Source organism: Calypte anna, chromosome 1, assembly GCF_003957555.1.
Source record: "Calypte anna isolate BGI_N300 chromosome 1, bCalAnn1_v1.p, whole genome shotgun sequence".
Classification (NCBI taxonomy): Eukaryota; Metazoa; Chordata; class Aves; order Apodiformes; family Trochilidae; genus Calypte; species Calypte anna.
The window spans coordinates 196,041,436-196,062,243 of NC_044244.1; the positions used below are offsets into that span (position 1 = coordinate 196,041,436).

Sequence of the window (20,808 nt, forward strand, 5' to 3'; positions counted from 1 at the left end):
GCTGAGGGCTGGTTTGGGTTTGCAGCTGGAAGGCTGCAGTGAAAGGTGAAAATCCCCCCGGCCTCAAAGGGCAAAATAAAGTGAGTGTGAGTGTGCATGGCTGCACACATGTGTGCAAATATCTTCAGGTGTGCAGGTCTAAACGTGTGTGCAGGTATCTGTGTGTGCACGTGTGCAGGTATCTCTGCAGGGATGTCCACCCGTGTGCCTGCACGTGAAGCTGAGGGCATACCCGTGTGCAAGGGGGTGTGTGCATGCACAAGGGAGGGTTTGTGTGTGCACACAAATGTTGCACGTGTGTGTGCTGGTGTACATGTGAATGGTGTCAATGCAGTTCGTGTTCCTGCTTGCACGTGTGGGTGCACATGTGTGCAGATGTTTGTGTACGCAGGGGTTTCTGAGTGTGTGCAGGTGTGAACATGAATGTGCACATGTACGTGTGCTCAGATCCGTGCATGGAACTGTGTCTGTGTGTGCAGCTGAACGTCCACACACGTGTGCAGAGGTGCACGAATGTGAACACATTTGGGGGCCTGTGTATGCCAACATTTGTGCACAAGTGTGATTGTGCACACGTGTGTTAGTGCCCATGTGTGTGCATGTGTGTGTGCAAATGAGAGCACAGTGTTCATGCGTGTGTGTGTGTGCATATGTTAACATGCTGGTGTGCAAGTAAAAATGTGTGTGCACAGCTGTGTGTGCACGTGCACATGGATGTGCTCATGTTAGTACATGCATGAGTGCATATGCACTGGGTGTGCAAGCACAAGTGCATCTCTGTGTGTGCATCTGTGTGGGTGTGTGTCCAGTTGTGTGTGTTCACACATGTGCACGTGTTTGCACTTCTATCTGTGTGCATCCAGGCATGGGTGTGCACATAGTGCTAGCATGTGTGCACACGTGTGTGCAAGGGGCTGCATTCTGGTGATTGTGCTTGTGTTTGTGCATGTTTATGTGCATGCATGTGCTTGCATGTACACGTATGTGTGTGCATTCACCTGTGTTGTGCATAGCTGTGTGCAGGCGTGCATGCTGGTGTGAGTGTGCACATGCATGGACACACGTGTGCACGAGTTTGTGCACGTGTGTGTATGTTTGTGTGCATGCATGTGTGGTGTGTGACACACCATGGGGGTGTGCATGCAGCTGCACATGTATGTGTGCGAGTGTGTTCACAGAGATGAGCCTTCCACGTGTGTTTGCACTCACGTGTATGCACACGAGTGTGCAAGCATGCGTGTGTCTATCTGCACGTGGGCACACAGGTGTGACTACACGTGTGTGAATACATGCATGTGCATGTCTCACACGTGCATGTGATGTGCAGGCGTGCATGGGTGTGCCTTGCACATGTGTGTGCAGACCCATGATTGTGCATAGATCTACAGGCATGCACACGCAAGCATGGGCATGTCTTACACACATGTGTGATTGTGCATGGGTTTGCACGGACGCATGGGTGTGTCTTGCACACGTGTGTGCAGGTGCGTGCATGCATGCAGGGGCACCTCCCACAGGTGTGTTTGTGCATCAGTCTGTGGATGCACAAGTGTGCCTTGCACATACGTGTGTGCAGCTGTGTGACTGCACGCGTGTGCATGCCACGCATGGCTGTGTCTCACGTGTTTCACGTGTTTGTGAGTACATGCGTGGCACGCACGTGCATGCTTTGCACGTGTGTGCGTGCACCCATGTGCACGCCGCGTGCACGTACACACGCACACGGGCGTTCTTACACGTGTGATTGTGCACGTGTGTGTGCATGCACGAGTGTGCGTCTCCTCAGGACCGTGCACACACGAGTGTGCCTTGCATGTCTGTGTTCTCACGACTGTGCACGCATGGCCGCGCCTTGCACGTGTGCGTGCAGCTCTGGGGCTGCCTCACACGTGCGTGACCGTGCATGGGGACACCCGCCCAGGAGCGTGCCTTGCACGGGTGTGACTGTGCACGCGTGTGCATGGCCTTGCCTCGCAGGTGCACGTGCCCCTGTGTGACCGCGCAGGCACGCCTTGCACACGCGTGTTCACGTACGGACGCTCTCCTTCTCCCCCCTCCCCAAATCGTGCCAGACAATCCCCGCCTCCCCCCCACCCCCCTTTAATCCCCGCCCCCCTTCCTCCTCCATCCTCCTCCTCCTCCTCCTCCTCCCCCCCTCCAGGTCCCACCCCTCCTCCGGCGTTGCGCGGGGCGGGACGCGCATCCCTGCGCGGGGTCCCTGCGTGCGGGCGCAGCGCGGAGCCGGGTGCGCTCCTTGCGCGGGGGGCGGCCGCCATGGCGTGGCCCTGCATCACCCGGGCTTGCTGCATCGCCCGCTTCTGGAATCAGCTGGATAAAGCGGACATCGCCGTCCCTTTGGTTTTTACCAAATATTCGGAAGCCACCGACCATCCCCTGCCTCCCCTTGCTCCTCCCCCCCGTCCCGCTGCACCCATCGACACCCAGCCCGGTGGGGAAGCGGTTGGGGGTGGAGGGGAACCGGGTTCTGGGTCTACCCGACCCGGTCCGGCCCCTCATTCATCACCTCCGGCCGATTCGGTGATGCGCCACGACTACAAACCTTGGAAGGTTCAACGCCCGGAACCGAGTTGCAAACCCAAAAGCGAGTATCAGCCCTCGGATACGCCCTTCGAGAAGGAGACCCAGTACCAGAAGGATTTTCGTGCCTGGCCCATCCCTAAAAGGGGTGACCATCCTTGGATCCCTAAACCGGGACCTTCTCCCGTCCTCGCCCTTGAGCGCGGCTCCCCGGAGAAAGCGGCTCAGGAGAAACGTCGGAAGGTGCTGGAGAAAAAAGAAGAAAGCCCCGAGGTGGTGGAGGAACATCCTAAAGGGGGGCGAGGAGGGGATGGGAGAGAGAAGCTGGGTCGGAAGAAGGCGGAGGAGGCGGGCGGGCAGGCGGCGGACACGGGCAGGGGCCGGGCTGCTGCCGATGCTCTCAACAGGCAGATCAAGGAGGAGGTGGCAGCGGCGGGGGTCAGCTCGTCCTACAGGTAAGAAACCCCCCCACATCACCCCATGCACATCCTCAACCCCCTGCTTCCTCACCAGCCTTCCCCCCGTCCCTTTTTGTTCATCCCCGAGGGGGATATCTCACCTGGCAGGTGGGGGAAGGCGGCTTTGAGGTTGTTTTTATTTTGGGGGGGGGGGTGTGAGGAGGAACTCGTGTCCTTAAATTTCCCTCCCCCCTCCCAGCACTCTGGGTGTCTTTGATGGTGCTGAGCAGGCACGGTGGTGCTGTGCCCCATGGTGGGTTTGGGTTTTGCCAGGTGGCTTTGGAGCAGCTTTGGGTGCCCATCCCCGCACCCCAAAATTCACACCCCCCCCCCCCTTGGCTCTCAACAGGGTGATGGTGATGGGGGGGGGGGGAGGTTTGGGTGGCTTCCTTGGGAAGTGCAAAACTCCCACCGCGGAAAAGGTGCCTTGGAGGGGGGGACCAGCATCCTCTCAGCATCACTGCATCCCGAGGGTTCCGCTGTGCCAGGTGGGACACCCCCTTATTTCCCCCACCCTGGAGGCTCCCCAGGCAGCATCCCAAAGCATCCCGAAGACAAAGCATCCCGGAGCCACTGCGGGATGCAGGTGACGCGTGTCCTAGGCCCGTTGGGTGGGGCAGGCTGGGGAGGCTGCTGCCATGTTTAATGCAACGCGGTGGAGCTGGTGGCACGTCCCTCTGTGTCCTCCCTCACCCCTCCATCATCACCCAACACCACCACCTCCGGCTAGAAAGGGGTGGGGAGGGTAGCGGGGGGTGCCCTGATTTCACCCTAGGAAGATTTCCCCTTTTGGGATTCGGAGCACGAAACTCCCTCCTTCCCGGGAGATGCTGTTGTTATTTCTCTCCGGGTGAAAGGGCTCGGGATGTGCTGGGAATGCAAAATGAAAGTGATGATGGGGAAGAGGGTGGGGGGGAGGAGGACGGAGGGGGTGGCTGCCCCTCACACACATCTTTCAGGAGGTTTGGCTGAGATCGGGTTTTTTTCCAGAGCTTTCTTTGGCTGCCGCTGAGGCTGGAGTGGAGGTGGCAGGGAGCAAAACTGGGTGGTTTGGGGGGCTCGAAGTGTAATTGCAGCCTTTTCTTGCTTCTCTACAGGGTATTTGTGCCATTAGCAAGTTGATTTGTCATCCCCACGGGGGTGGAGGTGGGTTGGAGGGGACACATCAAACAGGTAGTAAATTCAGGCAGCTGTAAAATGAAGCTGGGTTTGGACTCCTCTGACCCACTGGTGGTGGTGGGGCAGGCAGAGCTGAAAGTCTTCTTCTTTTTCTTGTCCCCAGGTGGGAAATGGTTCAAGCAGTGAGATTCTGGTTTTGGGTTTGGTTTTTTTTTTGCTGTATTTTGGCATTGGCTCAGACTGTTGCTGGGGAGGGGAGTGATGATGCAGCTCAGGTGCATCCAGGTGTGACAGTGGTGGTTGGCTGAGATGTGAGACAGTGGGCAGGGATTTTTAGGGGTTTCCAGCAGTGACACATTTAATCTGCTTTGACCAACCATGATTTAGTTTTGTTTTCTTGGGTTTGTTTTGTCTGGTTATCTTCCAAGGTTTGGGTTGGAGTCAGTGATGGTAGGGTTAAAGCAGAAAGCTGTCCTAGAGCTGGTGTGTTGTTCTCTTCCACTCCTGCAATGGATAATTAGGTTTATTTATTGGATATCTAAATGGAGATTGCTCACCTTCCCATCCCTCCTCCCTGCTCCAGCAGATCCATACAGCTGAGACAGAGAAAACTGGGATAGGGTTCCTCCCCAAGCTAAAGAGTTGGATCAGCTCAGATGTTAAAGCCAAAAGAAACCTTGAAGGCTTCAGCCCTCCTTGGGTTGCTCCTCATCTTGCAGGACACCCTGAGGGCTTTTCTTCCTCCTTGAATCCTCATCTGCTCTCCCATTTCCATGTTTTTAATTCCCTTCATCAGAAATGTTTGCTCTGATTCTCAGCCCTGGAACACGAGCTCCTCTTAATTAATGCAGAAGTGATGTTGTGGCTAATTGTTCTCATTTGATGGGAAAATTTGGCAGCTTTTCAGTGTTATTTATTGTTTGGGTTCTTCTTCAAATTCTCCAAATCCTTTTTGCTGTCAGGAACCTTGCTACTCCCAGGAGTCCCTCCTGGGTGGGTTTCAAGCATCTCCAAGGATGGAGGTGCCAACCTTTTGGCCACAGTTATCTCCTGGTGACCTTGTGCCAGCCAGGACCAAGGGTGGCTCACATGGGGCTTGTCCTTTGGGGTCTTTGCTGGGTTTGTGCTTGGGTAAAAGCTCCCCAGCACCAGAGAGCTGGAGATTTCCTTACAGTCCTCTGCCCCCACTGCAAATCAGCATAATATGATGCTCCAAGGCTGGAAGAGAAGACCTTGGTGAAACCAAAGAGCTGACTGGTAATGATTTTTCAGCTTGCTCTGTTCCCCTTCAGTTACAGAGCATGGAATAGAGTAAGCAGCTAGCTCAAGGTCATCAGGGAAGTCCATGCTAAAGGGAGAAACTGGTTTTGTTTCTTTTCTGTTGTAGAATCACAGACTCAGAGAATGGGTTGGGTTGGAAGGAACCTTCATGATCATCCAGTTCCAACCCCCTGCATGGCCAGGGACCCCTCCCAAAGCCCAGGTTGCTCCAAGCCCCATCCAGCCTGGGCTGAGACACTGCCAGGGATGGGGCAGCCATAAATTCCTTGGGCAACCTGGCCCAATATCTCACCACCCTTCAAGTGAAGAATTTCTTCCTAATATCTAACCTAAATCTCCCCTTTTCCAGCTTATAACCATTACCCTGGCATCATGGAGATGTCTTCCATCTTTCACCAGTGGGCTTGGGGAGTGACCCCTTCTCTCTCCTCTTTCATGTTATAGTCAGGACTCAGTAGCCTAAACACAGGAATCCATCTGAGATACCCCAGGGGATCCATCACCCAGTTCCAACCCCCTGGATGGGCAGGGACCCCTCCCACAGCCCAGGTTGCTCCAAGCCCCATCCAACCTGGGCTGAGACACTGCCAGGGATGGGGCAGCCACAGCTTCCTTGGACAACCTGGGACAGGGGCTCAGCACCCTCAAATTTTTTCCTAATGTCCAACCTCAATCTCCCCTCTCCAAGTTTTAACCCATTTCCCTTCTCCTGTCCCTACCCCCCAGTGTCCAAAGCCCTCCCCAGCTTTCTTGGAGCCTCTTCAGACATTGGAAGGTTGTTCTGAAGCCTCCTCTTCTCCAGGCTGAACAACCCCAATCCCTCAACATGGCTCCAGAGCAGAGCTGCTCCAACCCTCAGATAACCTTGGTGACCTCCTCTGGCCTCTCTCCACAGCTCCAAATCCTTTTTTTTATTTGTGGCCCCAGCACTGCAAGGGGGATCACCCCAGAGTGGAGCAGAGGGGGAGACCACCTCCCCTGACCTGCTGGCCACACTTCTTTTTAACCTCTTTATACTTAGACAAATGAATATTTCCAGGTCTGTGCAGCTGGGGCCTCCTCCCAGTTTTTCCCAGACCTACAAAGCAGAGGAGATGCCCTGGCAGTGATGGTCACAGAGCATGAAGGCAGCTCCCAGCCTGAGGATGGATGATTTGTCTGCGCCCAGATGCCCCCAGCAAGGCCAGAGCAGCTATGAGAGGGCTGAGCATGCCTGTTCCTACAGAATAAATGGGATTTATTTCTATTTTTTACAATATTTCTATTTTTTACATGATTTCTGTTCCTTTGTTTCTCTTTGGCTGGGGGGAAACTGAGGCAGAGATGATGCGTGAGCCCACACAGTGCTTCAGGGAGCACCTCTAGGGCACTGTTCTCCTCTTTCCTCTTGTTTTTCTGAGGCTGAGGTGCTGAAAGCCACCAAGATGGGCTTTGCTGTGATGCAGATTCCAGCATACAGGTGCTTCCTGCCTCAGTTTCCCTCTCCAGAGTGTGTGTTGCCAAAGCTCCAGGGGCAGGTTGCATCTTTTTTCGCCCCCTTCTTCTCTGTTTTCCTTCATCTGGTGGCCTGTGGACCCAGAAGAACCACCTAAGAACCAAGGTGTCCTTCAGCAACCAGGAAAATGAGGTTTGTGTGGATGACCTGACCTCTGGATAGGAGCCAGGACCCAACCTTGGGGGCCTTTTAGCTCTTGGAAAAAACTTTGGGGCTGGATGGAGACTTTTCTTATTCAATCCTCTTGTGTCCCATAGGAGGATCTGATGGGATCATTGAGGGGTTTGTCACAAAGAGGTGGCCCTGGTGACCCCAGTGCTTGAATATTGTGCCCTCAAGGTCCTGGAAGGTTTGGGCAGCACCAAAGGATGGAGGGGGCTGGGGATGACCCTGAGGGTGTGTGACCAGAGAGAATTGGATAAAATGTGCAGATCCCAGTATTTCCTGGGGGAGGTGGGAGAATTAGAAGCACACTTGGCAAAATATTAGAGAAGGAGCCAACATTTTCTATTTTTGTTTTGAAATTACAGGAAAATAGGAGATTTAGGTGTTTTCTGGGTGATATTATTTTTTTTTCCTCCTTTCTTCTTTGTCTTGCTTTGTTCTCCTTTTGTTGCCTTTATTCCCTGAAAAAAAAAAAAACCTAAACAAAAAGATATAGCAGGGAAAGGAGACATTTCACCCCTTTTCCAGAGTCAAAATGAGTAGTAAGATTATTAATTTCCCCCAGAAATACAATATTGTTAAAGCTGGTTTTCAATTGCTTCACCAAAATATTTTTTAATTCTTGAAAATTTCTTTTAACCAAAGCAATGATTATTTTCCCCACCACCACCCCTTTCCTTCCCTCTCAGAAGAAACAACACCAGAAAGGCTTCAATGGGAAAAATTTTGGACTGCTTCTGGTATTAATGAATTGCCTGTTGCTAATGTTCTGTCATTCATCTCGAGCCCTGGAGGTACTGAAGATGTGGAGCAAATGAGAATTTGTAGTAGCTATAGAGATGAATGAGTCAGGGCTGGAGACTTTCTGTGGTTTTCTGAGATACAGAGGAGATAATTCAGGGAGGGAGGGATGTTCATGCTGCACAAGGGCAGAGAATTCCTACTTCATTATTATTAAAGAAAATTTTTTATATAGTAAGAGTGGTGAGACACTGGCCCAGGTTGCCCAGAGAGGTGGGAGATGCCCTATCCCTGGAAACATTCCAGGTGAGGTTGGAGCTCTGAGCATCCTGATCCAGATGAAGATCATAGAATCACAGAATCATAGAATTGGCTGGGTTGGAAGGGACCTCAGAGATCATCAAGTCCAACCCTTGATCCACTCCCCCCGTGGTTCCCAGCCCATGGCACTCAGTGCCACATCCAGGCTCTTTGGAAATAGCTCCAGACACGGAGAATCCACCCCTTCCCTGGGCAGCCCATTCCAATGCCTGATCACCCTCTCCAGAAAGAAATTCTTTCCAATCTCCAACCTAAACCTCCCCTGGCACAACTTGAGACCATGGCCTCTTGTCTTGCTGAGAGTTGCCTGGGAAAAGAGACCAACCCCCCCCTGGCTCCAACCTCCTTTCAGGGAGTTGCAGAGAGTGATGAGCTCTCCCCTGAGCCTCCTCTTCTCCAGCCTCAACACCCTCAGCTCCCTCAGCCTCTCCTCACAGCATCTCTGCTGGATCCTTTCACCAGCCCAGTTGCCTCCTTTGGACCTGCTCCAGCACCTCAAGCTCCTTCCTGAGGGGCTGAGGGGCCCAGAACTGGACACAGGACTCAAGCTGTGGCCTCCCCAGAGCTGAGCACAGGGGCAGAATCCCTTCCCTGGACCTGCTGGCCACGCTCTTTCTGATCCAGCCCAGGACGCCATTGGCCTTCTTGGCCACCTGGGCACACTGCTGGCTCATGTTCAGCTTCCTGGCAATCCAGACTCCCAGGTCCCTTTCTGCCTGGCTGCTCTCAGCCACTCTGTCCCCAGCCTGTAGCGCTGCAGGGGGTTGTTGTGGCCAAAGTGCAGGATCCCTGATCACTGCAGGGGGGTTGGACTGGATGAGCTTTAAAGGTCCCATCCAACCCAAACTATTCTGTAATTCTCTAATGATGGTTGTAGGGCTAGAAGGACTTCCTAAGATCCACATTCTCATTTGGGGAAAGGAGATGTTGTATCTCGACCCCACAAAATTGATTTAATCTTACCTATTGTTGAAAGTCTCCAGTGGAAAACCTGTTCCATCTTAGGATCCCAGACTGGTTTGGGTTGGAACAGACCTACAAGATCACCCAGTCCCAACCCCTGCATGGGCAGGGACCCCTCCCACAGCCCAGGTTGCTCCAAGCCCCATCCAACCTGGGCTGAGACACTGCCAGGGATGGGGCAGCCACAGCTTCCTTGGGCAACCTGCGACAAGGGCTCAGCACCCTCAAATTCAAGAATTTCTTCTTCATGTCCAACATAAATCTCTCCTCTTCCAATCTAAAACTGTTCCCCCTTGTTCTATCGCTCCATGCCCCTGTAAAAAGTCCCTTCCCAGCTGTCTTGTGGGTCACATTCAAGTACTGGAAGGTTGCTTGTGCTCTCTGGTGTTCCAAGCTTGGTGGGAATTTTTCTGTTGCCTCCTGAAATTTCTGATTAGATCCATACTAAAATGATCCATAGCAAATTGTACAGTTCCGGGAGGTGTTCCTGTACTGGGGACATGACCAGTTAAGACTCTTCAGTTGTTGAAATGGTCTCAACTCCATGTCCCAGGCTGGGTCTTGGAGTGGGTACAAAGCAAGAACTGATCCCAGCAAGCAGCTTATGTGCAACCACCTTGGCCCAAGGGCTTAAGGGGTTTCATCATATGAGTGAGGGCAATTCCAGGCTCCAAAGCCAGAAGACATTCCTGGGCAGATTTGATTTCCCAGTGTTATTTCATCTACAAGCTCCCAATTTGGATGAGCATCTCATTCAAGTAACCCATGCAGGCAAAGGGCTCTGATCCTGCTGTCAGCTGGAAGGGAAGGGGCAGGTTGGTTTTTTTTCAATCCAGAAAATGCTGCTTGTTCAAAGAGATGTTTGGCAGTTTGGGCCAAACCTGAGCTCTGGCTCAGCAGTTATTTGATGCTTCCCTTCAGTGGCTGGAGGAGACACCTCTGCTGATACCACAAGGACCAATCATGGGTATAGGTAATAACCATGGATGGAGGGAGCCCTGGTGCTTACAGACACAAGAAGAGGATTGAAACTGGTTCTGCAGAGAGTTGTCCTGTCATGCTGTGCCTTGCTCTGAGGGTGCTGAGCCTCTGGAATTTTTACTCAGATTACCCAAGGAAGCTGTGGCTGCCCCATCCCTGGCAGTGTCTCAGCCCAGGTTGGATGGGGCTTGGAGCAACCTGGGCTGTGGGAGGGGTCCCTGCCCATGGCAAGGGGGCTGGAACAAGATGAACCCAAACCAGTCTAGGAGTCAGAACCAGATAAATGAAATCCATCATCATTTGCTGCAGCTCAGCAGCCCACAGCCCTCCCTACAACTCAAGGGCTTAAAAGCCCCAAAAGGAAAGGTGTGGACTCTCTGGAAGATAACCCTGTGAGATTCCACTGCAGAAATGCCAAAAAAAAAAAAAAAAAAGGGAAGATCCATCAGGAGATGTGCAAAGAGGTTATACCCAAAAGCAATGAGACCTCAGGAACCCTCTGGATGGGAATCACAACCTCATGGAGATGTCCTGATTTCTACCTCTGCCTTGCCCTTGATCCTCCAAGTTTTTTTGGGTCCTGCTGAGGAAGGGACACATGTTGGTCATTCCATAGAGCAGCTGCTGTGCTACAGCCTGTAAAGGTGGGGAATTCAATGTTGGGGTCACTGATGAAGCCACTTGATGCAGGCTGTTGGGAAAGTTCCCAAGGTGATCACAGCCTGCTGGTTCTGAGCATGGCTGCAGAAACAAATCCTCTGTAAATGTTGTGTTCACCCTCAGAAAATGGGTCAGGGCCAGATGGAAGCTCTGCTAATGTGTAATTTAACAGCCTGTATGTCTGCTCTCCCCCTTGTCCTCAAACCCAGCAGATGATAACATTTGCCACAAGGTTCTATAAAGAAAGCAACCCATGCAGGGGTTGGAACTGCATCACCTTGAAGGTCCCTTCCAACCCAAGTTGTTTTATGGTTCTATGATCTCCTCTAGATCATAGAGGTGATCCAGATCCTCTCCACCCACTGAGAAAGGGCCTTGGTAGTGTCTACAAGTTGGAATATTTGCTGCCATATTCCCTGAATTCACATCCAGCCCCAAAAGCCAGCTGGGAACTGCTCAGCAGTGTAGGCAATATTGAAAACTGCTGCTTCTGGAGCTGGGCTGTGCTTGCTGTAGGACTGGGTTGAGCCCAAGGAAGAGATGGAGGGGATGTTCAGGTGATGGAGCCAATGTACTCGAGTCAAAGATTTTTTTTTTTTTTAAGTCCCCTTTTTTACTCCTTGGATCAACCCATTCTCTCCAGCTCTTCCTAGCTGAAAACACAGTTTCTCAAACAAAGAAACAGACTTTGGAGATGACATCCTCACCTTGCTGAGGCTCCCATGTCACATTTGTGGGTGTCCCATAGAATCATAGAATTTGCTGGGTTGGAAGGGACCTCAGAGATCATCAAGTCCAACCCTTGAACCACCGTTGCGGTTGCTAGACCATGGCACTGAGTGCCACATCCAGTCTCTTTGGAAATACCTCCAGGGGTGGAGAATCCACCCCTTCCCTGGGCAGCCCATTCCAATGCCTGATCACCCTCTCCAGAAAGAAATTCTTTCCAATCTCCAACCTAAACCTCCCCTGGCACAACTTGAGACCATGGCCTCTTGTCTTGCTGAGAGTTGCCTGGGAAAAGAGACCAACCCCCCCCTGGCTCCAACCTCCTTTCAGGGAGTTGTAGAGAGCGATGAGGTCTCCCCTGAGCCTCCTCTTTAGGCTGAACATCCCCAGCTTCCTCAGCCTCTCCCAGTTGTGTTATGAATCCTTCCCTTGCCTTTTGGCAACAGGAGATCCACGTTTTCTCCTCCTTAGGCAATTCCAGCCATGGAGCTCCCATCCTGTAGCAAAACTTCCTGACAATTAGTGTTGAGCCTAGAATGCAGCACTAATAATTCCCATCCCATTTTGAGCAGGGCAGGCAAGGTCAATCCCTTCCTTCCTCTGTGCTAAGCCCCATCCTCCTCCTTATTGCTGCTGCCTCCAACTTGGTGTCATCAGGAGGTCTCAGCAGTGTTGCCCTACTTTATTTTTTGTGTGTGCTGAAGTCAACCTTAAAGATGTTCAACACTCCTAACCTCCTTCCAGGCTGCAGCTCAGCCTTTCAGTGCTCAGGGTTGGCATCTCCTCTGCCCATTTTCCCTTTCTGCTGAGTTTCATGTTCTTTGCCTTCATTAAGAATTGCCCACATGGACCTGTATCAAATGCTTTGCTGAATCCAGATGGATTTGCTCATTTCTTTGCTCTGCTAAGTCAGTTGGCATGCCAAAGGACATCTCAAACATCTCCCCTTCTCCCTCCCAGTTGCTGCTCTGTCTCTTTAGGCCACCACCTTCTCCATGATACAGAAGCTGTAGAGCAGCCCCCATTTTCAATGCACGACTTCAAGCTACTGCTGTGACACAAATCATAAATAAATAGGAGAGAAATTGACTTATTCAGGCTTTCCTTGTCCTCCTTTTCCCCAATAAATCATGAGCAGGTGTTGTAAATTCATCTTCTTTCACATATAGAGCATGACCTTTGCTTTTTCCCCATCTCCTACTGGCTGATGCCATCACTTTTTAGGTACTTCTGTACTCTGTCCCACATCAATCTTGCTTTTCTTTGCTTTTAGCTGGATCTGTCCAAAGCACTGATGCTGATATCTTCAAATAAACCTTTCTGTGGGAGAAATAAATAATCCTAGGCTGGGAGCATGGATGCTCTCCTGGGGTGACCATCAGGGGCAAGGCAAGATAGAGGAAAGCTTTGTAGGGGAGAGGTTTGATTTCTCTTCATTTAGAACTCAACATTCTGGATATCCTTCCAATGTCTTTTATGGTTTTAGATGTATGGGTTTATATCTAAAAATATAAAGGTGGTAAAAGCCCTACATTTGGGAGCACTGAAGGTCAGGTTGGAGAGGGCTCTGAGCAACCTGATCCAGTTGAATATGTCCCAGGGTGTTGGACTACATGACCTTTAGGGATCTCTTCCTATCCAAACCCTTCTGTGATTCTACAATTCTATAATTCTGGGATAGATTTGGATACATAAGTTTCTGTATAAATACACACAAACCAAGTTTTTCACCAAGTTGCTGCTTAAACCTCCAGCTCTCCTCCCCGAGTCCATCATTGTGGGGATTACATAGCAAACACATTTTTGCTTTCTATTAATAACTCCTGTAGTTCAAGCAGTGCCTTCACCTGAAGGGACCCTGCAGCACTTTGCAAACACACCAAGACTTCAGCTGCTTTGGGGACCTGCCTGCAAGCTGTGCTCTTGAGACTACAAAACCAGGGTGGTTTGGTGCTGGGGAGGTGAGGGTGGCTGTTATTTTATTTTATCTTTTCCCTATATATTTTATTTTATTTTATTTTATTTTATTTTATTTTATTTTATTTTATTTTATTTTATTTTATTTTATATTTTATTCCTTTTATTTTATTCCCTTTTCTTCCTTTTCTTCCCTTTTTTTCCTTTTTCTTCCCTTCCCTTCCCTTCCTTTTCCTTTCCTTCCTTTTCCTTTTCCTTTTCCTTTTCCTTTCCTTTTCCTTTTCCTTTTCCTTTTCCTTTTCCTTTTCCTTTTCCTTTTCCTTTTCCTTTTCCTTTTCCTTTTCCTTTTCCTTTTCCTTTTCCTTTTCCTTTTCCTTTTCCTTTTCCTTTTCCTTTTCCTTCTCCTTCTTCCTCCTTCTCCTTCTCCTTCTTCTCCTTCTCTCCTTCTCCTTCTCCTTCTCCTTCTCCTTCTCCTTCTCCTTCTCCTTCTCCTTCTCCTTCTCCTTCTCCTTCTCCTTCTCCTTCTCCTTCTCCTTCTCCTTCTCCTTCTCCTTCTCCTTCTCCTTCTCCTTCTCCTTCTCCTTCTCCTTCTCCTTCTCCTTCTCCTTCTCCTTCTCCTTCTCCTTCTCCTTCTCCTTCTCCTTCTCCTTCTCCTTCTCCTTCTCCTTCTCCTTCTCCTTCTCCTTCTCCTTCTCCTTTTGCTTTGCTTTGTATTGTTTTATATTTTATTTTATTTCAGTTTTGCAAAGGAGAAGGTACTTAAGGAGCACACACAGAATGACCTGGAAGGGGAGGATGCAGCTGCCTCTGTCTGTGAGGCTACATCAAAAAGAACCAAACCCAAAGCCTCCTCCTTGAGGAGGAGAATGTAACCAGTGATCCTAGAGGAGCAGCTTGCTTCAGAAAGCATTTGACAATCCTGTGCACTGGAGAAGGGAAGAAATTATTCCTGTTTCACAGCCTGCCCTGGGAGGTGCCAAATAGAATCCCAGAATCATTTGGGTTGGAAAGGAGATTTGGGATCATCACATCCAACCCTTGTTCCATTCCCCCCATGGTTCCCAGCCCATGGCACTCAGTGCCACATTCAGTCTCTTCTTCAAAACCTCCAGGGATGGAGAATCCACCCCCTCCCTGGGCAGCCCATTCCAATGTCTGATGAGCAGCGTGCCCTGTGCAGGGATGGGATGGCACTGGGAGACATGCCAGGGACCTCAGCATTCCCATCCATCTCCATCTACAAGTGCTCACTGGGGTCACTCTTCCAGGCTGAGCACAAAATCACAGAGTCAGAGAATGGTTTGGGTTGGAAGGCATTTTAAAGCTCCTCCAGTTCCAAGCCCTGGATGGGCAGGGACCCCTCCCACAGCCCAGGTTGCTCCAAGCCCCATCCAACCTGGGCTGAGACACTGCCAGGGATGGGGCAGCCACAGCTTTCTTGGGCAACCTGGGACAGGGGCTCAGCACCCTCACCCCAAACAATTTCTCCCTCCCATGTCCTCTCCATCTCCCCTCTTGCAGCTGGAAACCCTTCCCTCTCATCCCATGCCTCCAGGCCCTTGTCCAAAGTCCCTCCCCAGCTTTCCTGGAGCCCCTTCAGGCACTGGAAGATGCTCCAAGGGCTCCCCAGAACCTTCTCCTCTCTTCGCTTCCCTTCGCTTCCCCCCTCTCCCTTTCTGTCTCACTCACCTTCTCCTCCAGACTGAACACCCCCAACTCTCTCAACCTCTCAGCCAGGCTCTCCCCACCCTCAGATTCAAGCATTTCTTCTCCATCTCCAACCTCAATCTCCCCTTTCTCTCCAACTTTTAACCCTTTTCCCTTCTCCTCTCCCTACCCCCCCGTGTCCAAAGCCCTCCCCCAGCTTTCTTGGAGCCCCTTCAGATATTGGAAGGTTGCTCTGAGCTCCCCTGGGAGCCTCCTCTTCTCCAGGCTGAACAACCCCAATCCCTCAGCCTGGCTTCCCAGGGAGGTGCTCAGCCCTCTGAGCATTTCAGTGCCTCCTCTGGACACCTTCCAGGAGCTCTGTGTCCTTCTGATGCTGGGGACTCCAGAGCTGGACACAGGACTCCAGATGGGGAGGGAGCAGCAGGGATTTTTATTTATCGTCTTATTACCATGGCAGCATCTCCCAGTTTGTCCTTCCTGCCAGCAGCTTTGTCAAAACCTTGCTGTTTGTGTGGTGAATGGTTGGTTAACATCAGGCTTTCCATTCATTTGTTTTGAACTCTAAAAATACCACCACAAAGCCATAAATTAACCACTTGAGCATCAATTCATCCATGGGCTGGCTCCCAGTAGCCCCACATCAAGCTGGAGGACTCCCCCTGACTAGGTCCAGCTTTCTCCTCTATGGCAACATCCAACCCATGTCAATCAGCTCTTGCTTGGTGTTTATCTGCCCAGCTTTCCAACCTTCTGTCTTGGAAAAACAGAGATTTCTGGCTGAGATCCTTTGCAAGGTCACTGGTAACTTGTTAATGCTGCCTGGCTGCTGATTTCCTCTCCTTGTTGGTTAAAAGGGTTGAAGGAAATGGGGGATGTGCAGGTGCCTTGCTGCTTATCTGGCTCAGAAAGGGGGAAAAAAATAATGAAGGTGGTGATAGTTCAGCTGTTCTTCTCCAAGCTCATCCCTCTCTTGCTTCCCTGATGGAAGGAGGTGGGAATGGATTCAAATTAGAGGAGAAAAGATTGAGATTGGAAGTTAGGAAGTTCTTCACCATGAGGGTGCTGAGAGCCTGGCACAGGTTGTCCAGAGAGGTGGTGGAAGCCCTATCCCTGAAAGTTTTTAAGGCCAGGATGGACAGGAACTCCCATGGCAGGGGGTTTGGACCTGGATGATCCCTTCCAACCCTGAAAATTCTGTGATTCTATGAAGGATAGGATTCTTATGGGACTCCTGCCTGCAAGGGCTTGCAGGCCAATTGCTTGCCAATTAAATGATATGAATTATTAGGTGAATTAGTTCGTGTTTTCCTCCATTTTGTCTTCTTTCTCCTGATTACTTCCTATTAAATCAGCTGCAGGGAGTATTGTGGCCACAGGGGTAGAAGGGGAGATGGGCAGAGAGGTTTCTCCCAAAGAAGGGGATCCAAGCTGTTTCTTCCAAAGCAAGCATCTTACAACCCTCACATTCCAACTCTTGATTATTCTGAGATTTATGGGCAGCTGGACAGGTTGGGTATTCCAGAAATCCAGTTAGACCAGCTAAAAACTTGGCTTTGGGAAGGTTGGAGTTAGCCAAATTGATGGGGCGAAGGATGAAGACCTCAATTTTGTGGCTGGGTGCTTGGTGAATGACAAGGAGAGGTTATCCAGATGGAGGAGGAGGAGAAAACCCTTCCAGGTCATCCCTAAATGCTGAGCTTCAGCCTTCCTCCCCCATTTCCCTTTGCCTTTCACCTTGTGTAGAAGAAATGAGTATGGGATGGAGCTGGAAACACAGCAGGGAGGTGAACCCTGAGTGGTCCCATTCCTGGATTTGGACAGAGATGGGACTGATGGTTGGTTTTTTGGCTGAGAACTTCAAGGAGAAGCTGCAGATGCCCTCAGGGTCCCTTTCCCTTCTCACATCCACTTCAACTCTGGAGCTCCATCAATCTCAGCCCTAGGAGAAGGCTGATAGGGTGCTGAGTGGCTTGCAAAATCTCCAGCCTGAAATCTGCTGCTCTACAACAGCAAACAGAGCAAAACCTGTCTGTGGAGTTCCTAAAATAAGGGGGAAATTGGATGCAAAGTTCTAATTTTCCCACTTTCTGGATGTGTGGAGCCTGGGTTGCAGAGCAGGACTTCAGCCCTGCTTTGTCCTTTCATTATTTGGTTAAAAAATGAACGTGCAGAAGTTCTGAGGTGGGGGAAGGAAGAGGGGGGGAGATGGAGGTCCAAGTGCAAGGTCCCATGGAGGGATGGAAATTATGGAAATTCCTGGGTCTGGAATTATGTGGGGCTGATGTGGATGGGGGACATCTTATTCCCACCTCCATCTCCCAGGCACCATCTTGAATCCAAGGGGACAAATGTGCCCAGTTTGTCACCATGTTGCCCAGTAACCATGGCAACTCACGGGGAAGATTCCCAGAGAGGGATGTGTTGGCAAAGAGCCCGGGGGAGGGAGGACACAAGGAGAACCAGGTGTTCCCTCTGGGATGTTGGGATGGGTTTCAGCAGCAGCAAAGGAGTTGCTGTCTCTGAAAGGTGGTGGAGGTGCTGGAGCAGGTCCAGAGCAGAGCAAGGAGACTGTGAAGGGATCCAGCACAAGTCCTGTGAGGAGAGGCTGAGGGAGCTGGGGGTGTTGAGGCTGGAGAAGAGAAGGCTCAGGGGAGACCTCATCACTCTCTCCAACTCCCTGAAAGGAGGTTGGAGCCAGGGGGGGGTTGGTCTCTTTTCCCAGGCAGCTCTCAGCGAGACAAGAGGCCATGGTCTCAAGTTGTGCCAGGGGAGGTTTAGGTTGGAGATTAGAAAGAATTTCTTTCTGGAGAGGGTGATCAGGCATTGGAATGGGCTGCCCAGGGAAGGGGTGGATTCTCCGTGTCTGGAGCTATTTCCAAAGAGCCTGAATGTGGCACTGAGTGCCATGGGCTGGGAACCACGGGGGTAGTGGATCAAAGGTTGGACTTGATGATCCCAGAGCTCCCTCCTTTCCAACCCAAATGATTCTGGGATTCTGTGTGTAAATGTCACAGGCAAAGGGCAAGATGAGGCAATGTGGAGAGCAGGACGTGGCTCCCCATCCCCTCTGCATATAGATTGCCACTTCATAGAATCATAGAATCACTTGGGTTGGAGAAGACCTTAAAGATCATTGAGTCCAACTGTTGACCTAGCACAGCCAAGTCCACCATTAAACCACATCTCTCAGCACCATGCCTACACAATTCTTAAATCCCTCCAGAGATGATGACTCCACAACTGCACTGAGCCCTCTGTGTCAGTGCCTGACAACCCTTTCAGTGAAGGCATTTTTCCTAATATCCATTTTAAACCTTGTCTGTCACAACTTGAGGCCACTTCTCCCAGGCAGCTCTCAGTAAGACAAGAGGCCATGGCCTTAAGATCTGCCAGGGGAGGTTTAGGTTGGATATTAGGAAAAAATTCTTTATAGAAAGAAGGGTCCTCAGACATTGGAATGGGCTGCCCAGGGAGGGGGTGGATTCTCCATCCCTAGAGGTTTTGAAGAAGAGACTGGATGTGGCACTGAGTGCCATGGGCTGGGAACCACGGGGGGAGTGGATCAAGGGTTGGATTTGATGATCCCAGAGCTCCTTTCCAACCCAAATGATTCTGGGATTCTGGGATATCAGGGCAAACCATAAGCACTGAAACACACAGAGGATGTGTTTTATTTTAAAATCCCCAGATTTTTGCAAACCATTCTGCTTTAGCCTGGTCCCCATTGTGGGTTTCAGCAGACACCATGTTCCAGCCCATACCAGTCCTGCTGGATGCAAGACCAGAGTCTGGTGGTGGTCAGGTTTGGGGCTATGCCCTTGGTCCAGGAGCTGCATGGATGAGTAAAGCAGAAGGTGAAATGAGGGGAATCACCAGGATTCAGTGGCTGTGCACACTCCAGTGGTAAATCACAGGATGCTTGGAGCTGGAAGGGACCTTTAAAGGTCATTTACTCTGCCTGCAGTGAGTGGGGACATCCTCATCTGGATCAGGTTGTTCAGAGCCCTGTCCAAGCTGACCTTGAATGCTTCCAGGGATGGGAGCCATCCCATGGGATGCTCTTGAGGTGCTGCAGATGTGTTCAAAGCTTCTGCAGGGATAAATGAAGTTGTCTCAGTGCATCCTGGCACAAAATCAGGGCTGTTGTGCTGCAACCATGTCTTGAAGCACACCCCGGTGTTCTTATACTCATGAAATATAATATCATAAGATATTTGTTTTCAAATTATGTATATAACTTGATTTTTCCTCCTTCTTTCATAGATTTAATTCACTTAACACTAAACTCATTTTGCAGGTACAGAGCTGTCCATGTTCAGGTCTGGCCAGGGTCACTGATGAGCAATGTTCAGGGTGAAGTGACACCAACATTCCAGATCTCTTTTCACCCCTCTGTTTTCTCCTCATCTGTCATATAAACTCCTGTTTGGACAGATTTTTTTATATCACTTAGGGATTACTGATCTCAGCATCACCCTTAATGACCATTGATAGGGACTCTCTGGACCTGTAGAGACATCTCCCAAGACTTTAGAATACTGGAATTGTTTGGGTTGGAAGGGACCTTCAAGATCATCTAATTCCAACCCCCTCAGGTTCCCACAGCTCAGGTTGCTCCAAGCCCCATCCAACCTGGGCTGAGACACTGCCAGGGATGGGGCAGCCACAGCTTCCTTGGGCAACCTGGGAGAGGGGCTCACAACTCTACACCAAAGAATTTCTTCCCAAGTTTTCATCTAAGTCTCCCCTCTTTCAGTATGAAACCATTTCCCTTTGTCCTATCACTCATCAGTGGGATTCAAATTTCATTACTTTGAATGAAGTTCAACCAAGGCATCTCAAAACAACCTGATTTTTGTGCCTCATTTCACCCAATTACAGAAATTAAAAAAAAACCTCAAAAAAACCCCAAACCAAACCGAAACACCCAAAAACACACACAAAAGAAAAAAAAACCACACAAAACCAACTTATTAAGCTGGCAGAGGGAGTTATACCACTTCACACACCAAGTCACAGAGTCAGGGAATGGTTTGGGTTGGAAGGGACCTTTAGGATCATCCGGTTCCAACCCCTGCATGGGCAGGGACCCCTCCCACAGCCCAGGTTGCTCCAAGCCCCATCCAACCTGGGCTGACACTGCCAGGGATGGGTTAACCACAGTTTCTCTGGGCAACCTGGGTCAGTGTCTCACCATCATCACAACAAAGAATTTCTTCCTAGTATCCAATCTATATATCCCTGTTTTCCCATTTGAAATCATTCCCCTCATCCCATCCCTCCATTCCCTTGTCCAAAGTCCCTCCCCAATTTTCCTGGAGCCCCTTCAGGCACTGGAAGATGCTCCAAGGTCTCTCTGGAGCCTTCTCTTCTCCACGCTGAACACCCCCAGCTCTCTCCCCCTGGCTCCAGAGCTGCTCCAACCCTCTGAGCATCTTTGTAGCCTCCTCTGGACTTGCTCCAACACCTCCATCTCCTTCTGGTGCTGGGTGCCCCGAAACTGGACCCAGCTCTGCAAGGGGGGTTGAGTCTCACCAGAGCAGACTCAAAGGGCTGAGGTTGGCTCAGACTCCCAGCAGAGTGGAGAGCAGCTTCATCCCCTCTGTATAATCTGCAATTTGCCTTCAATATCCCCCAGAGAATTTAAATTTCCAGCAGTACTTTCTGCTGTAGTTGTAACTGATACCTTAGTGCAGTTAAAGAGGTTTTTTTAAGGGCAGAAAGGGGCCTTAGGAACATCTTGTCTGGGTGTTGTATTTCATCCATACAGTC

At 50.5% G+C, this 20,808-nt stretch overlaps 1 protein-coding gene across 1 annotated transcript in view; it reads left to right on the forward strand.

The window, feature by feature from the left end:
* Window positions 1-2,274: 2,274 nt before the first annotated feature.
* MAP6 (microtubule associated protein 6) overlaps window positions 2,275-20,808 on the forward strand; it is a 61,500-nt gene continuing 42,966 nt past the window's right edge. Inside the window, exon 1 of the mRNA XM_008495184.2 lies at window positions 2,275-2,993. Within this exon, the coding sequence (XP_008493406.2) occupies window positions 2,275-2,993 (719 nt within the window). The remainder of the gene's footprint in view (window positions 2,994-20,808) is intronic.